Raw genomic sequence first — 25,769 nt, 5'->3', positions numbered from 1 at the left:
TGCGTAAAATGACGTGAGACGACATCGGGCGTGCGTCCCCACATCACGTGACATTTCGATCTTTCGTTCGGCAGGCGCGCGCTGGATGCAGCTGCGCACCTGCTGAACTGTCAACGGCCTATTAAGGCCATTGAAAAAGTAATTAACCTTATTAACAACACTGCTCGTCCAACCATAAGGTTGGCGAGCAGGCGAAGAGCCCAAGCAGTCTTCATGTTTTTCAGAAAACCTCATCCACGGGCGGGGCGAGGCTTCCTGAAGGTTTTATAAAATAATTTCATAAATTTTGCTACACTAACAAACATGTCCCAGCTCATGAGGGGACATGTTTAAATAATTTTTTTTACTTTATTTATAACAACATTTAAAAATTTTTTTTAAAATCACCTTACTCTCCAAGGCAGCTCTTTCGCGTACATGCACGAAAAATGCGCAGGTCCTGACTCTCCCTCCTCCCCCCGCACAGGTAGCGCTACTGCCCACCCCCCCCCCCCCCCCCCCCCCATATAAAATGGCATCGCGCAACCAATTGCGGGCGGCGATCAGCTCCACGCCCACCCCCACCCAGCCCGCCCGACATAGGTAAGATGCCGCCCCATGCGAAGTTACTTCAACACTGTTAGGTTTACATTCAAGTTAAAATCAGTTATCTATAGAGTACAGCTTCATATTCTGGTTTTAATTATTACAGCTCAAAATAAGATATTTAAACTAACAGCTAATCTCATTCATGCTGCATTAACTCTCATGTGATTTGTCTGGATATGGTGCTCGTGGGTAGACTCAGATTTATTATTCAGAACATTACAAGGGATTTACAATTTTCATTACTTTAATACTTCCCAGACAAGTACAATATCGTGAACATCAGACCTTTGATCCATTTCTTTCTGCAATTCCTTGTTAAGTTCATCAATCTTCTGTTGCAGTTTCTTGCGCCTCTGTTCTGGTGGCAGATGACTAAAGTCTTCTGATGCAGTTCCCTAAAACAAAGATGGAACCAATAGTTACTGTGTGCTTAACACTAATTCCATACCTTGGTGTCGAATTGCATTGTATAAATACAGAAGCAGTGACATCCAATGCAAAGCTTAAACCAACTTTACAGTGAGAGATTGATATGATTCTTAGGTCAAGTGATTTGGTGCAGCCCAATAAGCCATGACATAACCTGCAAAATTTCCACCCTTAGCTTCTTATAGTGAGATTTGCTCCTAGAGCACCACGACTTTGCCCAAAAGCTCTGGAGACAATGAAAACGTGCATTTTTGAGCAGACCCATCAATAATAGATCACTTGCCACAACAAATCACATGCCCTACTTAAAAAATATAATACACACCAAGCATCTAGTTCCAAGGTAACATTTATTAGGACACTTGTACATCTTCAAAATGGATCAATGCAATCACTGCTGTTTTATGGACATGATTCTTGATCCTTACAGGTCTCACCACTAGGGCCACTTTTTAAAAATAAGTACTTGGCTTTGCCTTAAGTCATAGGTGTATCATGTCCTCATATCCATTCATTTGTCGTAGCAGTGTTGCATTGTATCCCATCAATAAACTGTTGTGTAGGAGTATATAGAATGTTAGAGAAAAGCAAAAGCATATGCTGTATGTGGTGTAGTAGTATGTCAATACACGCAGATTACTGATACATCTTTCAAGCGTGCGCAAAAGCTGCCAAGGATATTGATGTAGTACAAGTTAGGAAGAAGGTAGAAAAGGCAAGAGATAAACTGAAGACAGTAAAAGTCTGACTGCTTAAGTCTCAGTTCTGAGAGGTAGGGCAAGGAAGGGCAAAAATATTTTTTGCTAATAATCTAAAATACACGCACAGATTTTTAATTGGAAGAGTGAAACAGAATATTTTTGGAACTGTGCAGATGCTCCCAGGCTACTACTGCATATGCATCTGGACAACAGACTTGACTCCTAGTCAGAATGACACAGATTTGACTCCTACAGCTATCATCCGCATTGGTTTATTTTCATAGAGATTTTCTACGGTTCTTAGTCAGGATGCTAGACACCATCTCACGTGCAGAATTCTTGAAAGAAAGGGGAAAGAGGGGGCAGACACGAATAACAGCATCCATTGTGCACTAGTTAAATTTTTATCAGCTTACCATGGTATGGCAATGAAGGGGTCTAAGAAAATACCAAAACTCAGATTCACTGCCATTAGGGATTCAGGGCGATGGGGTAGGGGTGAGGGTGAAGGCAAAGAATTAAAATACATTTTAAAAGATTGTTTTTAAACACACACACAGAAATAGCTCAATGCCAACATAATGCATCAGATCTTTTACCATGCTTAGGATGGGGTTGAGATCAGGAACACTTTGGGGTAAATTTCAACTTGCTGCCCAGCCATAAAACAGCCACTACAGATTGCTGAAAATTTACACCATCAAGTCTCTAAGGGAAGGAAAGCAAGACAATTCAAACAATAGATTTCCAGCAATTGATGTAGAATTAACAAATGAGCCTGAGATTTTCAGGTATAAGCTTCTTAAAATAGGTTAGAAAAATAGATCAGCCTAAGGTAGGTTAAAAGACACTTCAACCATAAACACTTGCACAAAAAGAACAGATGTTAGAGAGACACCTTTGGTTAAAAGTGACGCTTACCAGCTTTATTGAAAGCTTCATAGTTCATATGAAAAGAGAAAGGAATCATTACAAATGTTCTACATTTACAACAACCATAATACTGCACAGATGTATCAACAGCACCAAATGCATTCAAGCTGCTGCATCCCTTATGTAACTTTAACACTCCAGTTTCTCTGCAAAATTAAAATATAATTAATCAAATTTTGTTATGTGGCTTGTTAGCTGATCACAGCCTCTCTTCCTTGGATTAGGGAGCAGTAAACAAGTCAAGGTTCCTGCCTTAATCATAGCTATCAAAACCATTAGAAGTGTATATATATGGATACTGGATGGCAGGGTTCTGTAGCTGCTATTTGGTATCAAGTCTCACACATGAATAATATCCAGTTGGAAATCATAGGGAAAACTCTCCAGTGGCTAGAGTTATACCATGCACAAAAAGAAGATGGTTGTATTTGTTGAAGGCCATCTCAACCACAGGACATTAGCACAGTAGTGTTCTAGGCCCAGCCATCTTCAGCTGCTTCAACAACAGAAAATTATATTTATCACAGAATTGTTACAGTGCAGAAGGTGGCCATTCAGTCCATTGCTCTCTGAAGGAGCAATTCACTTAGTGGTATTCTCCTGCCTTCTCCCTGTAACCCTGCAAATTCTTCCTTTTAGATAAGTCGAATTTCATTTTGAAGGTTCCATCACACTCGTAGACAGTGCATTCTTGACCTTAACCTCTCACGGCATGAGAAAGATTTTCCCCTATTGCTTTTGCTTCTTTTGCCATGGTGTTCAGGAAAGATGGGGACGAATTTGGGATGCGACAACACGTTTGGAGAGCAAAAGGATGTTGAAGATGGGGCTGGTAGTTTACAAGAATGGAGGAGTCAAGGGTTTCTTTTCTTAAGGAGAGGGGTGATGACAGCAGATTAGGAGGAGAGGGGAACACAACCTGAGAGAGAGAACCGTTAACAGTTTTGCTAAATCAATTACCATCTACAATAAGAGCACTAATACCTCCCGATATGAATACATATCTCCAAGAACAATATGCTTTTTAAAAAAACTGGAAGGACATTAAATTATTTGGGTACTTTCTTGGGAGCTGAGTTGTTTTTTTTTTACAAGTTTACTGTGGACTGTGAGCAAACTGCCTTTTCCAAGAAGTCACATGATTTCATCTACCTTGCATGACCTGCAAGGCACATGAGGAGATAAGACCTATTTGTTTACTTGAACTTTAATTGCTGGAGAAAAAAACTACTGCTTTCTGAGGCTGCCCTGATGATTTTCTGGAAACCACATTTCTGAGGCGAGTTTCTATTTTAGACACCGAGGAAAGGGATGTAAAGGCATTCTTCATTTCATTTGAAAAAGTAGCTAAGCAAAAGAAGTGGCCAAAAGAAAACTGGATACTGCTCCTGCAAAGTAGGTTGATGGACAGAGCTCATGAGGTTTATGCATCACTTTCAGGAGAAGTTTCTATGGATTATGATGTAGTAAAAAAAAGGCTATACTTAGTGCATGTGAATGGGTCCCTGAGGTGTACAGGTAGAAATTTCAAAACAAAGAAACAGCCTGGGCAGTCCTATATTAAATTTGAGGGGGTAAAGCAAAGTAATTTTAACCATTGGATCTGGCCATGTATGAAGCTCTTAGGGAAATAATTCTTCTGGAAGAATTTAAAAACTCACTTCTTCCAGTAGGTTAGAACCATGTCAAAGGCCAGAGGCTTGCAAGGGCTAGACAGACAGTGGAGACATCTGATGATTATGAGCTGGTTCATAAATCCAAACCCATAAACCCAAGAAGGAGAGAAGGTGGGAGGATGAAAGGAAGGCAAGTAGTCAGAGAAGAGACAGTAGAGAATGCCCCGGGAATTTCTCCTCAGACAAGAAAGGAAGTTGCTGAGGGTGGACGACATATTTGAAGGCCTAAGTGTTTCCATTGTAACAAGCAGACTGCTGGAAGTTGCACAGAAAATCCATGGGACTTACTGGGGCGCATAAGGGCAAGTCAGGGAAAAGAGTCCTACTGAAAATGCAACAGATCAAGTCATAGCGTTAACTTCAGCTGTGAGACCGACTGTGAACACCATGGAGTTCAGAGGGGGTGAATAAAATACATGAGGGTTATAACGAATTTTTGTCCAGAGAAAAAGTAACCCCTTACCCCTCAAATGAGACAGCTAAACCTATATTGAGAGATACGGGAGCCATCCAAACACTTTGCTGGAGAAAGGCATAACTTTTCCACCAGAGCTCACATTAAAAGCCAAAGTTTTAATAAATGGTATTAGCGGGGAGTTTACACCAATACCTTTGCACCAGGTACATTTGGAGAGAGTGGGACAGTGACGTAAAGGTTGTCCAGAAGTTAGCTGTAGACGGAGTTCTCCTGGGAAATTAAATGATTTAGCAAGAGCAAAGGTAGTAGCTTCACCCTTAATTACAGAAAGCTCAAGTGAGGCTAAAGAGATGGAGCAGTTACAGGAAAAAGTTCCAGGAATTATTTTCTTCATGTATGGTGTCCCGAGCAATGGCTAAGCAAATGCCATCATCGGAGGTCAAAGTAATACCACAGACAGATATCTGGTCAGCCAAAACTTTCCTTAGAGACTTGGATAATCCAAAAGAAAGGTTTAGTAAATCTTCTCTCATCGAGGCTCAACAAGCCGATCCAGAGTTAAGTAAGGTAGCACAATCAGCCGAAAATGAAGCTGAGGGAGTTCCAGAATGTTATGCTAAAAAGGGAATTCTGATCAGGAAGTGGAGACTTCCTCACAGGTCTGCAGACAAAGAGTGGCTGTTCATCAGATGGTGGTACCATCTAAATATCGTAAAGATATTACGGATAGCACATGAAATTCCTATGGCAGGGCATGTAGGGATGCGGAAAACTCAAGCGTGGATAAACCGACATTTTTACTGGCCAGGTTTTGCAAGGACATGGTGCAGTTTTGTATGACTTGCCAGATGTGCCAGATGGTGGGAAAACCACAACCTACAATCAAACTGGCACCCTTAATTCCCATGCCAGTTTTTGGGGAACCATTTAGTAGGGTGTTAGTAGGCTATGTGGGACCTTTACCGAAAACCAAAGCGGGACACCAGGATATCCTTGCTATTATGGATATGATAACTCGATTTCCAGAGGCCAACCCTTTGAGAACAACTAGAGCTAAGGTAGTGATAGAGAAGTTAACCAATTTTTACTCAATATGAATTGGCGATGGAGATCCAGTCAAGTCAGGTCAATTTTATGTCTAAAATTTTTTAAAACATAATGGGCAGAATTTTGCCTTTGATGGGCAGGTGGGCCCCACCGGCTCGGCGGCGGGCGGGCAGCCGATCGCCGTCACCGAAACAGGCCCCGACGCCATTTTGAGTGGCCGGGCCAATTAAGGCCCGCCCAGCAGGCTGCCCGACGGGAAGTGCTCTGCACTTCCTGTGCGGGGGGGAGGGATTTCCCAACTGTCAAAGTGTGCTCTTTCGCGCATGCGTGCACATCTCCCTGAGACTAAGTGCTGTCTCAGGGAGATCGGTGAAAGCTTTATAAACATCAAAAGTAGAAAAATAAAAAAATTATTAACATGTCCCCCTCATGTGACAATGTCACACGAGATGGGACATGTTAATAAAAAGCACAGAAACTTTATTGAACTTTTTAAATACAGACATGAAACCGCATCCTGCCGGTGGATGAGGTTTCATGTTTTTTCAGAAGCCTGCTGGGGCTCCTGGCCTGCCCGCCAACCTTAAGGTTGGACGGCAGGGCCTTTAATTGGGTTATCTACGCTGTCAATGGCCTCAATTGGCCATTGACAAGTCAGCAGGCGACAGCTGATTTCACTGTCCGCCCACCTTCCTGAATATTTAAATGGGGCGGGATGACGTCGGGGGTTCCTCCCGACATCATCCCGCGTCAGCGAGCGGGCCCCGGCCCCAACTCGCTGACGGAAAAATTCTGGCCAATGAGTGGGTTTGGGAAAAAAACAGTTAAAGTCCACAGCATATCATCCACAGACACGGGGAGCTTTAGAGAGGTACCATCAAACTTTCAAAACAATGACTACAGCAAATTGTCATGAATATCCCCATGATTGGGACAAAGGGTTGGATTTTCTTTTATTTGCTACCCGAGATTCACTGAATGAATCCACTGTTTTTCATCCTTTTGCATTAAATTATGGACATGAGATAAGAGGTCTGCTGAAATTAATCAAGGAAACGTTTTTAGAACAGAGGAACAAACCCTCTGTTAGATTGTGTGTCCGTATTCCAGGAACGGCTCAATGGAGCCTGCAAGGTGGCTCAAGAACGTCTTGAAGTTTCATAAACAAAGATGAAAGGAAAGGGCAGATAAGTAAGCTGCGACTTGGGCATTTCAACCAGGGGGTGAAGTGCTTATGTTACTGCCTTTACAGGGAATCCTGAAAGCACAGCTCAGTGGTTTGTACAAGGTAATTAACAGGGTTGGTAAAGTAAATTATTTGACAGACAACCAAGATCACAGGAAAAAGAAATCGGCTGTGTCAAATTAATATATTAAAACAATACCATCGTAGGGAGGAAGATAAGCAGGAGCAGGAATGTCAGATAGTAAGGACAGTGGAGGAAGAAAGACAGAATGAGTTTAAACATTAAAACATTTAATTTACTTAGAAAGTGAGTAGTGTCCACACCAAACTAGTAAATTGTTCGAGCATATACGAACATACTAAATAAGAGAAGTAGGCCACTTGGCCCCTTGAGCCTACCCCGCCATTCAATAAGATCATGGTTGATTTGTTTGTGTTTTGAATTCCACGTTCCCACTACCCTCAATAATCTTAGATTCTTGTTCGGCAAGGGGATCGATCTACCTCTGCCTTAAAAATATTTAATGACCCCACCTCCACCGCCTTCTGAGGCAGGGTGCACCAAAGTCGCACGACCCTCTGACAAAAAAACAATTCTCCTAATCTGTGTCCTAAAAAGGCGACCCCTAATTTTAAAACAGTAGCTAGTTCTAAAACAGTTCTGGACTCACCCACAAGAAGAAACATCCTTTCCACATCCACCTTGTCAATACCCTTCAGGATCTTTTATACTACAATCAAGTCACCCCTCAATCTTCTAAATTCCAGTGGAAACAAGCCCAGTCTATCTAACCTATCCTTATAAGATAACCTGTTCTTTCCAAGTGTCAATCTAGTAAACCTCCTCTAAACCACCTCCAATACACTTATATCCTTCCTTAAATAAGGAGGCTAAAAGTGCACACAGTATTCGAGGTGTAGTCTCACGAATGCCCTTTATAACTGAAGCTTGGCATCCTTACTTTTATGTCCAATTCCTCGCAAAATAAAGGATAGCTCACTGATGCTCAGTTTGGGTTCCACCAGGACCACTTAGCTCCTGACCTCATTATAGCCTTGGTTCAAACATGGACAAAAGAGCTGAATTCCAGAGGTGAGGAGAGAGTAACTGTCCTTGACATCAAGGCAGCATTTGACCAAGTGTGGCATCAAGGAGCCCTAGCAAAACTGGGGTCAATGGGAATCAAGTGGAAAACTCTCCGCTGGTAGGAATCATACCTAGCACAAAGGAAGGTGGTTGTGGTTGTTAGAGGACAATCATCTCAGTTCCAGGGCATCACAGTAGGAGTTCCTCAGGGTAGTGTCCTAGGCCCAACCACTTTCAGCTGCTTCATCAACGACCTTCCTTCCATCCTAAGGTCAGAAGTGAGGATGTTCACTGATGATTGCACTATGTTCAGCACCATTCATGACTACTCAGATACTGAAACAGTCCAGTCAATATCCAGGCTTGGGCTGACAAGTGGCAAGTAACATTCACGCCACACAAGTGCCAGGCAATGACCATCTCCAACAAGAGAAAATCTAACCATCACCCCCTTGATATTCAATGGCATTACCATCACTGAATCCCCCACTATCAACATCCTGGTTACCATTGACCCAAAACTGAACTGGACTAGCCATATAAATACTGTGGTTACAAGGGCAGGCCAGAAGCTAGGAATCCTGTGAGGAGTAACTCACCTCCTGACTCCCCAAAGCCTGTCCACCATCTACAAGGCACAATTCAGGAGTGTGCTTGGATGAATGCAGCTCAAACAACACTCAAGAAGCTTGTCACCATCCAGGTCAAAACAGCACGCTTGATTGGCACCTCACCCACAAACATTCACTCCCTCCACCACCGACACACAGTGGCAGTAGTGTGCATCATCTACAAGATGCATTTCAGGAACTCACCCAGGCTGCTTAGACAGCACCTTCCAAATCCATGACCACAGCCATCTAGAAAGACAAGGGCAACAGACACATGGAAACACTACCTGCAAGTTCCCCTTCAAGCCACTTACCATCCTGACTTAAAAATATATCACCGTTCCTTCACTGTCTCTGGGTCAAAATACTGGAACTCCCTCCCTAACAGCACTGTGGATGTACCTACACTACATGGACTGCATTGGGTCAAGGCGGCAGCTTACCAGCACCTTCTCAGGGCAATTAGGGATGGGCAATAAATGCTGGTCTATCCAATGATGCCCACATCCCATGAACGAATAAAGAAAAATTCTATTAGCCTTCTTAATTACTTGTTGTACCCACATACTAACTTTGTGACTCATACACTAGAACATGTAGATCCCTCTGCACATCTTAATTCTACATTTAAGTAATACTCTGCTTTTTTTATTCTTCCTGCCAAAGTGAACTTCACATTTCGCCACATTATACTCCATCTGCTAGATTTTTGCCCACTCACTCATCCATATCTGACTGCAACTTTATGTCCTCTTCACAACATACTTTCCTACCTATCTTTGTGCCATCTTCAAATTTAGCTATCATGCCTTTGCTCCATCTAAGCCATTGATATAAATTGTAAAAAGTTGAGGCCTCAAGGACCCCTGTAGAACTCCACTTGTTACATCCCGTCAGTCAGAAAAAAACCCATTTATGCATAATCTCTATTTTCTGCCAGCCAGTCAATCTTCTATCCAGGCTAATGTGTTACCCCTTACACCCTAGCTTTTATTTTCCACAATAACCTCTAATGTGGCACCTTATCAAATGCCTTCTGGAAATCCAAGTACAGTATGTCTACAGGCTCCCCTTTATCCACAGTGCATGTTACTTCTTCAAAGAACTCCAATAAATTGTTTAAACATTATTTTCCTTTCACATAACCATGTTAACTCTTCCTGATTACCTTGAGTTTCTCTAAGTGCCCAGCTATAACTCCTTAATGAGTGATTCTAGCACCTATTGCATGACAGACATCAAGCTAACTGGCCTAGAATTTCCTGTTTTCTGCCTCCCTCCCTTCTTGAATAGAGGGGGTTATCTCTCCCTTTCACCTCCTGATTTACAGCGGTAACTGGAATGTTTTTTTTCTATCCTCTATAGTGAAAACAGAAGCAAAATATTTGTTCATTTCATCTGCCATTTCCTTATTATCTGCTATTAACTCCCCATTCTCTCCCTCTAGAGGACCAGCATTCACTTCCCTTACACTTTTCCTTTTTAAAGGAAACTCTTGCAATCTGTTTTCACATTTCTAGCTAGCTTCCTCTCATGCTCTAACTTCTTTCTCCCGGTTAACCTTTTAGTCATTCTCTGCCTTCTTTATATTCTGACCAATCACCTGACCTGCTACTCATCTTTGCGCAGTTATCTGCTTTTCCCTTAAATTCGATGCTTTCCTTAATGTTAGTTAACCACAGATGGTGGGTTCTTTCCCTTAGAATTTTTCTTTATTGCAGGAGTATACTTATTCTGAGTATTTTGAAATATCCACTTAAATGTCTGAAAGTAATTTTCAATTACGTCAAATCAGATTATACACAGGTAGAGAACTAGATGCTTTAAAAACAACTTATTTTTGATAAACCCATTATCAGCTTTATTTGTAAAACTGCACCAGGTTACCACTCTTAAATACATCAATGAATATTTTTAAGGCAAGCAGAAGAAAGAAATTTTATTACATTTCCCAATTGCACCGGAAAACCTTCATGGAACATTAAGTTCGAGATTATGTAATTTGTTTGAGCAGAAATTTGAACATACTTCAGGCAATCAGTGCAATTTGCGCTCAGATTGCTGGTGGTGCCCAGAGTGGAAACTCTACACCAGCCACTGTTGGATTAGGATGTTAATCAATTGGATAATCTGAATATAGCTTGTTCTGCAAAAGTATCAATTTAATGAGCTACTGTCAAAGTGAAAGTCAGCATTTAGTGAATGTGAATGCTGCATTTATTTCCATTATCAGTTCTGTCCAATATTTATCCTTCAGCCAACACCACCAAAAAAATAATCTGGTCATCATCACAGTGCTGTTTGTGGGAGATTGCTGTGCAGAAATTAATGATTCCTACATCAGCAACAACAGTTCAACAGTACCTCATTAGCTGCCAAACTCTTAGGGACATCTGAGGTCATGAAAAGCTATATAAATGCAAGTTCTTTCGTTTATTACCTACATTTACTAAATTAGCACTGACCAGCCGAAGAAAAAGATGCACTTCAACTGAAATACAGGTTCTCACACTTACATGTTATTTCTCAGAGGCTAGAAATATTGTCCATATTGGATTATTTGGAAAGGGATGCTGCAACTTCAAATGCCACAAAATTCAGCACTACACATTTCAAAACCACATGCAAGCTTTCGATACACAGCCTCTTACCATATAGTCACAAAGAGCAAGTAAAACAGTTCTTCTGTCTATTTTAATATACCTTCAGTGAAGGGACCTATCGGACAGTAACTATCATAATAAAAATCACTAAAATACAGAGGAGGTCACTTTGACTCATTTTTCACAGTTTTAATGCCAACCAGGAAAACATAATTGGAACTGGCATGGACCTGTTGATCTGAATGGCCTGTTTCTGTGCTGTAATACAGTGTAATGTAAAAACAATATTACCATCCCTGATAACAAATAATTCCTTACCTGAGATGAGCAGACACACACATCCTTCTAGACTGCTACAGAGATGGAAATACATACAGACACAAAGAGAAAAAGAAACACTTATCTGTCACTCTTTTTGAGCTCCTGTAACCCATTAGATGAAGACCACAGCAAGATATTGGCTATTATGAATTTTGCTAAGTTTGGGGCCAAGTTTTGCAGCAGAACAGGGAAATATGATAGTCAAAACTCTGCTGTCATTCCTAGCACTCATTGAGAGGCATGGGGTAAGGCATATTGTGTCTAAATTAACAGCAAATGAAATAGTGCAATGTCCTTGAGTTATTTGTTTTATTCTCCATCTGTGTTTTGTACTCAAGAATATTGTGAACCATTCTAGTGGTAAATGCCCTCTGCACAAATCATGCAACTTCATTATTTCCTAAAATACAAAGATGCATAAACAAAACCATAGTAGAACCACACCCATACTCAATTTGCCTTTACATTTGAAACCGAGTCAAAATAAAATAGGGCTTTTATGGTTAGCAGTGAAATATGAACAGTTGCTCTAGCATTTCACTGCAAATGCCCATTATAGAAAAAAAAATCATGCAAACTGAAGCAACTGCAATTTGAGGCTAAACAGTCATAACCCTAATATAGTTCCAAGGATGTGTTTTTGGACTAGTAACATCTAAAAATGGCAGAGCAGCTACTGCTAATGATTTGAGGCCATACTATTTTAATTTACCTGTTGAACTAACCATGGAAGCCCTTGTAGAAATCTGTGCAAGATTTCCATAAGCTGCATGCTGCATTCCAAACAGCTACAAACTTTGTTCAATATAAACCAACTTACCCCCCTTTTGAAATCCTTGAAAGAAGGAATTCTGGGTTTCACTGTCTTTAGTTCATTCATACAGTAAGACAGTGGTTCTCTGGAAAAACTAGGAGACTGGGGTCCATAAGGAACAGAGGATGAGCAAGAACTGGTGGGGGAGAAGTGAGGAAATGGCAGCTAACATAAAAACAAAAACAAAATAATGAACTACATACTTAAAAAATGAAGGCAAACGGTACAAGAGCCAAAATGAGTGTTCTAGGTGTTCACATTAATTGTATTGACCTCCAAGCAAAATGCCTAAATTATGTGCAATAACATGCGCCAGAGGATCAAAGATTTCTATGAAAGGATAAGCTACATGTGCCCATCTTAACTGTATGATTTATCAATGGTCCACTGAAGTGGGGTGGAGAGTAAAAATAGAATGCAAAAATATAACAGGATTCTCCCTCTCTGAATTTTATCAACCACCACATTTTAATCAAATGAAAGGAGATATTAACAGACCATAGAAGTGTGATATGCTTCTGAATCTAAAAGGGGTAAAATAACTATTTTCTACACATGCCTTATCATATTTACATGTAGCAATCACCTGAAATATGTTAATTGTGTAGTATTATGCTATATCATGTACATCAATACATGGATCAAAATACATGTTGCAAGAACTACAAGCAGGTTAAAACTCAAAATTATTATCTACTGTGGAAAAGAAAATAAACTTTTTAGTAAAATACAGATTAAGTCAATTGACATTAAGTGTGAAATTATCATTACTTTTAACAAGAAAGTTATTCAGAGTGCTAACTGAATTATCTATAGCAGGAATATGTACAACTTAAATGTATACAAAATTAGTAATTATTGATCAGAATTACTTTTATTATTTTTAATGAAAAAATATCACATAATTTATTGAATGATTTTACTTTAGGAAACTACAAAGAACATAGTAACACAAGAGCCCCTTCAAGCCTGTTCTGCCATTCAGTCAGATTATGGCTGATCTGGCCTCAACTCCATTCATCCGCCATCTCCTTTGATAAGCTTATCAAACAAAAACCTACTATTTTGGTCTTGAGAATATAAATTGATTCAGTATCCAGTCTTTTGAGGGAACAGTGCTCCAGGTTTCTACTATGCTATGCGGAAAAAGCGTTTCCTGATTTTGCTCCTAAATGGCCTAAGCTTTAGTGTTTTGGAGCCCTTTACCAGAGAAAGCCATTTCTCAACATTCACTATTGTTATTACTTCACTTATTCCTCAACCTTCTAAACTGAAGGGAATATAAACCAAGTTTCTTCAGCCTGTCCTCAACTTAACCCTTTAAGCCCTGGCATCATTCTACTGAATCGCCATTGTACACCCTTCAAGACAACATATCTTTCTTGAGGTGTGGTATTCAACCAGCTAAGTACTAACAAAGGTTCTGTACAATTGATGCCTTCTTGAAATAAAGACCAGTACTCCATTTTGATTCTGTTTTGTACCAGTACACTAACTTTTGGTGATTTATGCACATGGATAACTTTGCTTCTCCACAGCTCCTCATCTCTTAACAACTTACTATGATTTATCTTTCTCAGATTCAGACTATGGTAGATAGCCTCATACTTCCCCACATTAAACTCCACCAGCCATGGTTTTACCCACTCTGTTAGTCTGTCTATGAGTCTTTGTAGCTTCCCTTTGCCTTTTAATTTAATGTAATCTGCATTCATTGATCCAAATCATTAATATAGGTGGTTGCTGGTACAGTAGCATAGTGGTTATGTTACTGGTCTAGTAATTCAGAGGCCTGTATTACTCATCCAAATAATGTGTGCACAAATCCTACCATGACAACTTGAATATTCTGGAAATAAATGCTGGTATCAGTAAAAGTGACCAAGAAGCTGCCAAGTTGTCATAAAAACCAACTGATTCATTCATGTCCATATTTGGTATGGTCCATAGTCCCAAGCCAACATGGTTGACTTTTAACTGTCCTCTGAAGTGCCTTAGCAAGATGCTCAAGCGTATCACATCACATGCAGTGGTTCAAGGATGTGGCCCACCACATCTTCAGGACAACTAAGGACAGGCAAAAAATGCTCAGCTGGACAGTGATGCCACAGCTGGAAAATGAATTCAATAAAATTCTATGTGTTCTCATTTTTGTTAATAATCTCATGTGGAACCTTAAATGTGTGTTTTCTGGAAGTCCATAAAGACATCATCCATAGGCACTCCCCTATCCACCATGCTAACTGCCTCAAAAAATTCAACTAGATTAGCGAGACATGACTCATCCTTCACAAGTTCATGCCAATTCTCTCGCACCAGCTGATGTTTGCCCAAGAGCTCAGTCACCCTATCTCTATTGATGGATTCCGTTAACTTCCCCACCATTGATATGAAACTGACAAATTTGTGCTACCTAAATCTCCATCTGCGCCCCAACTTCCTTAATTGTGTGGTAAATAAAGTAATGACATTTATTTTGGCTTCAGATAGATTACAATGCTACAATTAGACAAACAAGAAAAAGTTGATTTATACAGCATCTTAAACATAATTGAAACCTCCCAAGATACTTCACAGTAGCATCATAAAGCAAAATTTGACACCAAGCTGCTTAAGGCTATATTAGGGCAATTGACCAAAAGCTTGCTCAGAGAAACAAGTTTTAAAGATAGCCTTAAAGGAGGAGAGGCAGAGGAGTTTGGGAGGGAATTCAAAACTTAGGGCTTAAGCAGCTGAAGTCACAGTCCACTAATGGTGGAGCGATTAAAATCATCGATGCTCAAGAGGCCAGAATTCGATAAACATAGGTTTTGCAGCCGAAGGAGATTAACAAGGTCATGGAGCAATTTGAAAACAAGGATGGGAATTTTAAAATTGAGGCACTGCTTAACCAGAGGCCAGTGTAGTTCAGCAAGGACAAGGGTACAGGTGAACAGGACTTGGTGTGAGTAAGGACCAAGGGCAGCAGAGTTCTGGATGACCTCATGTTTACAGAGGATAGAATGTGGGAGGCTGACCAGTCAAGTCTTGTGGTAACTTAGGCATGAATGAGGCTTTAAGCAGATGAGTTGATGCAAGAGCAGTCAGGCAATGTGGAAGAGGTAGGTGGAAGTAGGCGGTCTTAGTAATGGTGTGCATATAGGTTCGGAAGCTCATTTCATATGACACTAAGGTTGCAAACAGTCTAGTTCAGCTTCAGACAGTTGCCAGGGAGAGGGATGAAGTCAGTATCTAGGGAACAACTTTTTCTTACAAAGTGCTTGTTCCAAAAAAAAAAACAAGAAACACAACTTTACCTTGCTTTTCTTGCCGAAAGGCCACAATTTTCCTTTACTTTTTCCTGTTGTGTATTTCTGATCCCCCCTCGTCTCTTGTCTTTGCGCACTCAGACTGCCATCTGACACTGTCCTATAAATATTCTGGCTGAAATCTTCAAACGGAAAGTCTCCAGGAGGTTCAAAACCCGATTTAAAGGATTCCACCACTATCAGAGAGTCCTATGAAGAAAAAGGTTCAAATTAAGTGCATTTCTAATTGCACATTTCTTTGCTTCCTTTATCAACTTTCTTCATTCCTGAAGGCATTGCACCCTGCTGGGAGACAATTCCATAGGCGCTACACTCGTGCTCATTCTTGACAGTATGAGCAGCCTTTTCTATCATGGGCCCATTAGAGCCAGTCCCAATCTTGACTGTCTTCATACAATGCCTACATATTATGCTCTGACATTAATGATTAGATGGAGAAACCTTTGGGGACTTTGAGGCACCCTTATAGCTGACCTGGTATTGAAATTAGAACATTCTGGCTTGCAACACATTGCTTTTATCAACTGACCCAACAGTGGAGCTACCACCAAAACCTTAGGGAAAATGCCACATGTTCAGCACTTTTTAAAAAAAACAACAGAAGACCTCTAAGCTGACGGACATAAAATCCAGACTCAGTACAAATTACAGTTGGGCAGATTTTTAAAATTATACATGACAGAACAAAGCTATAGATATTTTATTAAAGCCTCATTTTCTAAATTTTATTATATCCCATAAATTATAGGCCACTTCAATGTCTAAGATTAGGATCCCCTTTTATTTTTGCTCACTTAATGCTAAATGGAAAAAACATTAGCCATATATCTGATTGAGACAGCACAGGTAGATAAAACTAATACAACAGTCAAGTTCTATAACCTTGCTGTCCACAGCAGGAAACACCTACCCAATATGCAATTTTTAAAGGGAGTTATAAATAACAGTACTGACATGTGAAACATTTTAAAAGCAATTTTATATCATGTAATTTATATTTTCTGCTGGGTTTTCTTTTCATTACACCACCCCACCCCCAACACACCAGCCTCACTGTGCTGGTGAATAGTTTTAAAAATGCCCTGCAACCTGTAGGGTGCACCAGACCAGGTCAGGCTTCTCGAAACAGTGTAATTAGCTGACATTGAAATAATGGCGCAGGTTTTAATTAATTTGCATACATTTTCACTATAGCTCTCAACAATACTTACTTTACGATCATCCACAGATTTTGCAGCGCTGATCATTCCCTCTAAACATTTATTGATAATTGGTGCAACTCTACGCTCAGCTTCTGCAAATCCTCTGTAACACTCGCTTAACTTTACAATTCTTCGCTCATCCATGTCTTGTAGATTCTATAAAATTAAGGTCTCATTTAGGATATATTGTAAACACTTCACACTATTATACAAATCACTTATTTGAGAAGTAGTTTAAAAGAGTAATAACTCAAAGGGTAAAGTCTCACAATTCTTGGAAAAAATGTCAGCAATGACAACTTGCACTTCTATAATACTCACCATGTGAATGGGGACAATTCAAAAAGCTTAGACATTGAGGATAAAAGAGTGAAAATCAAGCTCAGAAGTAAAAGAAGAAATTGGGAAGGCTGCTTAGGATTCTATGTAGAACATTGAATGTAATTTGGCTGAGGGTGGGGGGGCGGAGGCTTCAATGTCCATCACAGAGTTTGGCTCAGTTGCACTGCCATTGAGTAATCCTGGCTGGGTCCCAAGGACAGAGCTGCCAGAATGGACTTGCAGCAAATGTTGAGAACACCAACATGAGGAAAAAAACCTACTTTAGCTCATCCTCACCAATTTGCGTGCACAGATGTATCTGTCCATGACAGTATTGGTAGGAGTGACAACGACAGTTCTTGTGGATTCTCCTTCTCTCAGTCTTAAATCTCCTATGTTTAATCTTGAATTGTACATTCAATGATCCCTTCTTCTAGACCCCTCAACCATCTGCATTCACACACAGGAAGGCCAGTCACGCTCAAAACTTTTATCCATGCATAATACCAGTTTACTTTAGCTAAGGAAAGTTGACATCAGTGACAATTGGATGTTTGAACAACACTGCCTCCAAGACAAGCCTGAGTAGGACTATTAGCTAAGTCTGGGATTCAGCTTTCTCTTTTCCAAGGTGACACTAATGCAGCATTGTACCGAATGCACTATCTTTACTTATATGCTCTTTCAAAATAACTTTAATTTTGGTGACGACTTCTTAAGTCTCCACTAAAAACTGAATATCTACTTTAACCTATTAGTAATTTTATCAACCTGCAAATTTTCTACTACTTTTAGTGTGTTCAAATCACAACACAGTCGGCAGAGGGAGGTACACACCTACAATTTGCAAAGATGGCCCTGCACAACAATCCAGGAAAGAATGCAAATCAACAAAATTACCTTAAAAATCTGAGGCATGATGAATTGAAAATGCTTCTGCTGTTCATTGTTGAAGTTCTGCAGTTGAGCGGCATATTCATTTTTACAATCATCGGCCATATGGGTTCGAAGGTTTAACTGTTGTTTCGCCTGGGGATTCAATAGACAAAACTGCTAGCCAAACTGCTTACTCGTTTTGTTTTATCTGAACGTCTCAAAGTTCATACTTTTCCCTCTTCAAAGTCAATAATCTTCACATTCACTTTAAGTTGGACAAAGACGGAGAAACTTGAGGGCTTTTCTACAATCACCTTGTCAGAAGCAGTCAATTGGAGGTGGTTTCACCTTCTATCCGCATGGCAGGTTTCACTTCAGCAAACCTCCCAGTTTGATGTCAGATACAAATTAATACGCTCAAACATGCTGCTGGCAAATGCAAGCATCTGATGGTGGATATTTGAATCCAAGACTGCAATTGCATGAAGGTACTAGGTGAACCATAACACAGCCTCTCAGAATGCTTAAATTAGGCTGCATTTTTTTTAAAAAAGGATAAAAAAATTAAAATAAAATATACTTAATCCACTATCAAATGTTAACTAAGGAAATCAATGTGATTTGATTTTGCAAAGAATGGAGTGTGGCATTTCACATTTCTATCTTGTTGTTATGCTAAATGATTAAGTGGGCAGTGGTATAGCATTTTTCCAATTGACAATGTTCATCAGCAGTCTTCAGAAAAACTGAGCTAAGCAGAGTACTTCTTGGCAGCCCATAAAATGATACCTGTAACAGTTTTGTATACAAAGGCACCAATTACCAAGTCCCAACTTTGATATAATGGTATATAAGTTGGGATATCCAAGAGGCGGCCCACAGGCCAAAAGCAGTCCATAAAGACCCATCTGAGCCAAAAATTGTATCTAATAAGAACTGCTACTTTGCTGAGACTGCAAGCTTCTCAGCTTTCAAGCTTCGGGTCAAGGTTTGGGATTGGGGTGCACAGGAAGATGCATGGAAGGAAGGGCTTAGAATTTTTATGAATGAAAAAGATAGGTGTCATTAATTGCATGTGTGGTAAAATCTCATCATTTGTGTACAGAGACAGTTTTTTCTTTACAGAGACTGTCTTATATTTCTCATGCAGCATTATTTGGCTCAGCTCCATTGCAGAAGTATGGCTTCACACCAGCATGCAAGTTGAACCATGGGCAGGTACTCCACAGATGAGGAAATCTGTTTGCAATGGACCCATTCCTCCAAGCTTTCTGTGGTTGATGCTGACAAAACAGGAGATACTATATCTAGGGACTTTGTGTCAACACAAAACTACTCAAAAAAATATACATTAGGCTTTTACCTTCCATTATAAAAAGAAAAAGTATTGAAAAAAGTTTTCCCTTTGTACTTTCCTTTCTCAAAATCAAAATGACTAATGTACAAAATTGTAGGTTTAGAACAGAATTTCAAAGACAATTATGTGCTTATTTGTGCTAAACATAGTTTTACACAGTATGATTATGTCAATTGCATGTGGTATACTGCTGCAAAAGGAAGTGACAAAGTTTCCAACATGTTTGTGCTACAACTCTAAGAGGATCAATTAACCTGCCTCTGCATAAAACTTCAGCAGAGCAAGAAACATTCTTAATACTGTGCTGTGGCGAACTAAATGCACACTTTTAACCTTACTTCTTATAAATTCACTAAGCATCAATCACCACCCCACATCATTCTTCATTGAAGTAATCCTATTATTTGATAAATACAACAGGCAAATCTGTACGCACAGAGGAAAATCCAGCTTTGAAATGGCTTTAAAATAATCTACATATGCAGAATACAACAAATTTCCAACCTTCTCAACATCTGCTTTTGTTGCATTATGGTCAGAATCTAGTTTCTCGTAACACATTTGTGCCTTTTCAGTCTCCTTGCATTCTCTCTCAAACTTCTTTTTACTCTGAAAGAAAAGATGACCAAAATTTAATGACCACTTCCAATTCAAAACTTCAGGTCAAGAGATGGAATCTATTGGAAAAACCATTAGATCAATGCTTACCCAGAACTATGTAAAAACTCACTCAAAAATGTTGCAAGTTTTCAAAAAACAATTAAAAATTGTTAAATCATTTCAATTATACATGGTTATGATCCACTTTGGATTATTAGTTTTTGACTTATTTTAAAAAGGCTAAGCATGGACATCATTTAAATTTTATATTTGAATAATACAGCATTAACTTGGCACTACAGAGCCTTCCTTTTAGGTTTATATCTACAACAGCACATCGAGTAAGATGAATAGCTTTTCTATACACAGGTTAAGCTGCCACTAGTCATTATATTTAGAAGAAAAATACTAAAGCACAAGTTCAGTTTTAAGCAATAGATATTCTGTATTCTCTGCATCTTGAAGAGCTTGCATTAGCAATCATTTCACAACATGTCAGTTACAATAATCTATGCAAGGATTGCTCTTCTTTCATTGTACTCTATGTAAGAAAAGCCTAATAATGACAAAGTGGGGGCATAGTTTAAGGGTTCATCTAAAAACAAACTTTGCCCTGGTGGCTGTTTTAATTTGAACAACGTAGTCATCTGAAAAATTTAATGCGCTTGCATCTACATTGTGTAAATTTCCTTTCTCTATAAAACTAGAAATGTAAGGTACTAATATAATGATAAGCACTTTTGTTTCCTGACACCACCATGGAATTCAATGTATTCAGTCACTCCAGCTTCCCCCAAGCCTCTCCCCATGGTCTATCCCCGCAAGAACACATTTGCATGGATGCAATCCCAATTGCTCCAATATGGCAGCACATATCCATTAATGCCTTCCGTAACCACCCCCTGTAAAATTACCCAAGAATCATTCTGTCTCTTCCTTTTCCTCGTTTGCATGTTTCTCCTCAGCAAAAGTAGCCATAGGCAACCAGTTATTTTCCCTATGTATTCCAATAATGCCCAGGTCTTTTATCACCACTAGCTACTACTGTATAATGATATCTGCATTGCCAAACTGCTTGTCCAACATTGTCAAGAATATATAATAATTACTATAATGTTATTGGAAATTATTTTAAAAGAGTCCAGAGGTGTCTGTGTGTGTGTGTGTATGTGTGCGTGTCTTAATTGGATTAAAGCCAGCTGGTCTAGAAGGTTTGATGTATAGAAGAGAAGTAGGTTTGAAATGGTAATTAGATAAACATAGGGAAATAGAAGGTGAGGTGTAAAGGGGGTAATTTGCATTTTTAAATAGACCATTCAAAAGAGTGAGAGAAATATTACATCTAACCAGGTGAAGCTCAGAAACAATGTTTTTATTTTGTTTAAAGCTTACTGGTAAAGTGGGTATTATGAAAGGGTTTTATTGTTAGAAGATTTAAAGTTAGTGACAATGAGAATTTGCATTCAAAGAGGAAGAGAAGGCTGTTGGGAAAAAAAAATGAGGGATTCTAAGATCTAAAGCCTCCAGCCTGTAAGCCTCAAGTCTATCTGCAAGGACCCAGAGCTGAAAGAAACTCATTTTGAATGCGACTGTCCAAGGGCTTGCTTTGCCAGGGGTCTGTTTAAATCTGTGTTTTTTACTGTTGCCTTACCAGGGGTCTGAGAGGCAGATTAATTAGTGGATTTTTGAAGTTATTACAGTAGTAATTTTGTAGGCATACATGCTTATAATCTTTGTATTAATAAACGTTTAATTTAGTTTTATAAAAAACCTCGCGACTTGGGGGTGGTCTTATTGTTACTGAATTCAAAGCCTGCATCTCAAAAACATACAAATAGCAAAATTGGGTTATGCCAGTTGTTTCAAGTTTTCCTCTAGGATTTGAACAACTCAGCTTTTACCATCGGCTGTGTCATAATGAGTCATGAATTAGCCATAACTTACTCCATGAGAAAATTGGAGATTAGAACCATCTTATTTATCTCCTGCAAAAAAAACTCTTTGCCCCGAATCCAACCCCATATAACTAGCTCTCACCTAAGTTCAATGAAATTGTGCCAAGTCTTAATGTTCTGATCAACTTAGAGATAATCTTTAAATCCTATATCTTATCCCTTACCAAGGATAAAATTCTCATCCTTGTTTTCAGGACCCTCCGTGGCCTCACTCCTCCATATCTCCGTGATCACCTTCAGCCCTACAACCCTCCAAGATATCGGCCCTCCTTTAATTCTGGCCTCTAAGAGCTCCTAATTTCAATTGCTGCACCAATGGCAGCTGCGCCTTTGCTCTCTCCAAAATTCAGTTTCGAAGAAAGAAAAAAATGAAACTTACATTATCCATCTGCTTCCAGCATGTATCAAGATACTGCTGGGCTTTACGTCCTTCTTGAAGGTGCTGCAAAAAAAAAGCAAGCTCTAACTGTTTAATCATGACATCAGACAATTACTTAACACCAATGCCTGTGTTGCAACTCATTTCCCACTTCTATATGTGATTAAATTGGGCTTCAGTCTATAATTTCAATCAGTTTACAAATTTGTTCATTTAATTTTTAATTCTATTCCATGCACATTATCCTTGGATTATTCACCAATGAAAGAGCAGTATTGAGATTTGATATTTTCTATTATAGTCTGTCCATCATTTCTTCCCTTTAAGGCAGATTCTAACTGAAGTTTCTTGAACTACTTGAGATTCTTGAACTATTTATCAAGGAAGAGTATCTGAGGTGGTTTCCTGTTGCCTTTCTTATGATTTTACCTTGAGTACCTTCTCCAGATGGGCTGTAACCAAGGCTAAACAGTCCCACCCACCCTTTACAATGGAAACAGAAGTCTCCCACACCCATCAGAATAGCTACCCTGCTGGACATCAATCAGAGCCAGCACTTGCTTGCTGTCTGAGCACAAAGTCAAAGGATTGCTCCTAATATAGTAGGCCCACTAAATTAAAACAAAAAAATCTCAATAGAATAAAGTGTAATAGTATTGACAACTCCAACTCTTGATCTTGTGTTAACTGCTTTGCATATTGATCAGGTGTCAGACAGCAGCCAGACAGGCACTGAACATTATCAGGTCAGTTTTAAACAACGTGCAGATATTTCAGTAGCAGCTGATCTGAGTCAGAGCTGGAGATGGCCATGTTATGGAGGCTGGAGTGGGGGCAGTCTATGATGGAGGGGATATTGGGTTAGAAGCTCAGCTCAGGGTCAGCGAGGTACCCAAGGTTGAAAAAATTCTTATTCGGGCTGGGGCTCTGGCCAAGGAAGGGAATGGAATTGATGGTGAGGGAACTAATTGTGTGTCAGGAGCTGAATACAATAGTGTTCATCTTCAAAATACAGTCCGCAACACTTGCGCCATCCACATTTAACAGGAGCAGTTGCCTATATTGACAAGAGAACACAGATTCAAACTAGAAATAAGACAAATATAAGGTTAATATTAAGAACGATCCAGATAGAGCACTGGATACAAATATCTTCAATGCATTTCAGAAATAACTTGGTGGTCAAATGGAGATATTAGGATCTTTCAAGACAGATGAATTTGGATGCATACCTCCCTCATCCATGACAACTTATACATCTTTAGAAGCATAGAAATTAGGAGCAGGAGTAGGCAATTCGGCCCTTCGAGCCTGCTCCGCCATTCAGCATGATCATGGCTGATCATCCAACTCAATAGCCTGCTCCCGCTTTCTCCCTATATCCTTTGATCCCTTTCACCCCAAGAGCTATATCTAACTCCTTCTTCAAAACATTCAATGTTTTGGCCTCAACTACTTTCTGTGGTAGCGAATTCCACAGGTTCACCACTCTCTAGGGGAAGAAATTTCTCCTCATTTGAGCCCTAAATGGTCCACCCAGTATCCTCAGACTGTGACCCCTGGTTCTGGACTCCGCCACCACCGGGAACACCCTTCCTGCATCTACCCTGTCTAGTCCTGTTAGAATTTTATAGGTTTCTATGAGATCCCCCCTCATTTTTCTGAACTCCAGCGAATATAATCCTAACTGACTCAATCTTTCCTCATAGGTCAGTCCAGCCATCCCAGGAGTCAGTCTGGTAAACCTTCGCTGCACTCCCTCTATAGCAAGAACATCCTTCCTCAGATAAGACAACCAAAACTGCACACAATATTCCAGGTGTGGTCTCACCAAGGCCCTGTGTAATTGCAGCAAGACATCCCTGCTCCTGTACTCGAATCCTCTCGCCATGAAGGCCAACATAGCATTTGCCTTCTTTACCGCCTGCTGCACCTGCGTTCTTACCTTCAGCAACTGGTGTACGAGGACACCCAGGTCTCGTTGCACATTCCCCTCTCTCAATTTATAGCCATTCAGATAATAACTTGCCATCCTGTTTTTGCTACCAAAGTGGATAACCTCACATTTATCCACATTATACTGCATCTGCCATCTCACTCAGCTTGTCCAAATCACACTGAAGCATCTCTGCATCCTCCTTACAGCTCACCCTCCCACCCAGCTTTGTGTCATTTGCAAATTTGGAGATATTACATTTAGTTCCCTCATCGAAATCATTAATATATATTGTGAATAACTGGGGTCCCAGCACCGATCCCTGCGGTACCCCATTAGTCACTGCCTGCCATTTGGAAAAAGACCCGTTTATTCCTACTCTTTGTTTCCTGCCTGCCAACCAGTTTTCTATCCATCTCAATACACTACCACCAATCCCAATTTAATTTTACACGCTAATCTCTTATGTGGGACTTTGTCGAAAGCTTTCTGAAAGTCCAAATAAACCACATCCACTGGCTCCCCCTCATCAATTCTACTAGTTACATCCTCAAAAAACTCCAGTAGATTTGTCAAGCATGACTTCCCTTCCATAAATCCATGCTGACTCTGTCCGGTTCTGCCACTGTTTTCCACGTGCTCAGCTATTAAATCTTTTATAATGGACTCTAGAATTTTCCTCACTACTGACGTCAGGCTGACTGGTCTATAATTCCCTGGTTTCTCTCTACCTCCCTTTTTAAATAGTGGGATTACATTAGCTCCCTCCAATCTGTAGGAACTGTTCCAGAGTCTATAGAATCTCGGAAGATGACCACCAATGCATCTACTATTTCTAGGGCCACTTCCTTAAGTACTCTAGGATGTAGATTATCAGGCCCTGAGGATTTATCGGCCTTCAATCCCATCAATTTCCCCCACACCATTTCACTACTAATACTGATTTCTTTCAGTTCCTCCCTCTCACTAAACCCTGTGTTCCCCAACATTTCAGGTATGTTATTAGTGTCCTCCTTTGTGAAGACAGAACCAAAGTATGTATTTAGTTGGTCAGCCCTTTCTTTGTTCCCCATTATAAATTCCCGTTTCTGACTGTAAGGGACCTACATTTGTCTTCACCAATCTTTTTCCCTTCACATACCTATAAAAACTGACTGTAAAAGTTTCTATGTTCCCTGCATGCTTACTCTCGTACTCTATTTTCCCCTTCCTAATCAATCCCCATGTCCTCCTTTGCTGAATTCTAAACTGCTCCTAATCCTCAGGTTTGTTGTTTTTTTCTGGCCAATTTGTATGCCTCTTCCTTGCATCTAATTTCCCTTGTAAGCCATGGTTTGGCCACCTTTCCCGTTTTACTTTTGCACCAGACAGGAATAAACAATTGTTGCAATTCACCCATGCACTCTTTGAATGTTTGCCAT

General features: G+C 39.9%; 1 protein-coding gene across 2 annotated transcripts in view; it reads right to left on the bottom strand.

The window, feature by feature from the left end:
- fnbp1l (formin binding protein 1-like) overlaps positions 1-25,769 on the bottom strand; it is a 159,731-nt gene that overhangs the window by 15,908 nt on the left and 118,054 nt on the right. For both annotated transcript variants that reach the window (XM_078560801.1, XM_078560800.1), the window contains exons 5-10: positions 22,413-22,475; positions 19,983-20,087; positions 18,146-18,274; positions 16,934-17,080; positions 15,711-15,911; positions 874-983 (exon numbers count right to left, since the gene is read on the bottom strand). In XM_078560801.1, the coding sequence (XP_078416927.1) occupies positions 874-983; positions 15,711-15,911; positions 16,934-17,080; positions 18,146-18,274; positions 19,983-20,087; positions 22,413-22,475 (755 nt within the window). The remainder of the gene's footprint in view (positions 1-873; positions 984-15,710; positions 15,912-16,933; positions 17,081-18,145; positions 18,275-19,982; positions 20,088-22,412; positions 22,476-25,769) is intronic.

This window comes from Cetorhinus maximus, chromosome 17, assembly GCF_964194155.1.
Source record: "Cetorhinus maximus chromosome 17, sCetMax3.hap1.1, whole genome shotgun sequence".
Classification (NCBI taxonomy): domain Eukaryota; kingdom Metazoa; phylum Chordata; class Chondrichthyes; order Lamniformes; family Cetorhinidae; genus Cetorhinus; species Cetorhinus maximus.
Note: the sequence above shows the minus strand (reverse complement) of the source record. Positions and strands in the feature narration are given on the sequence as shown.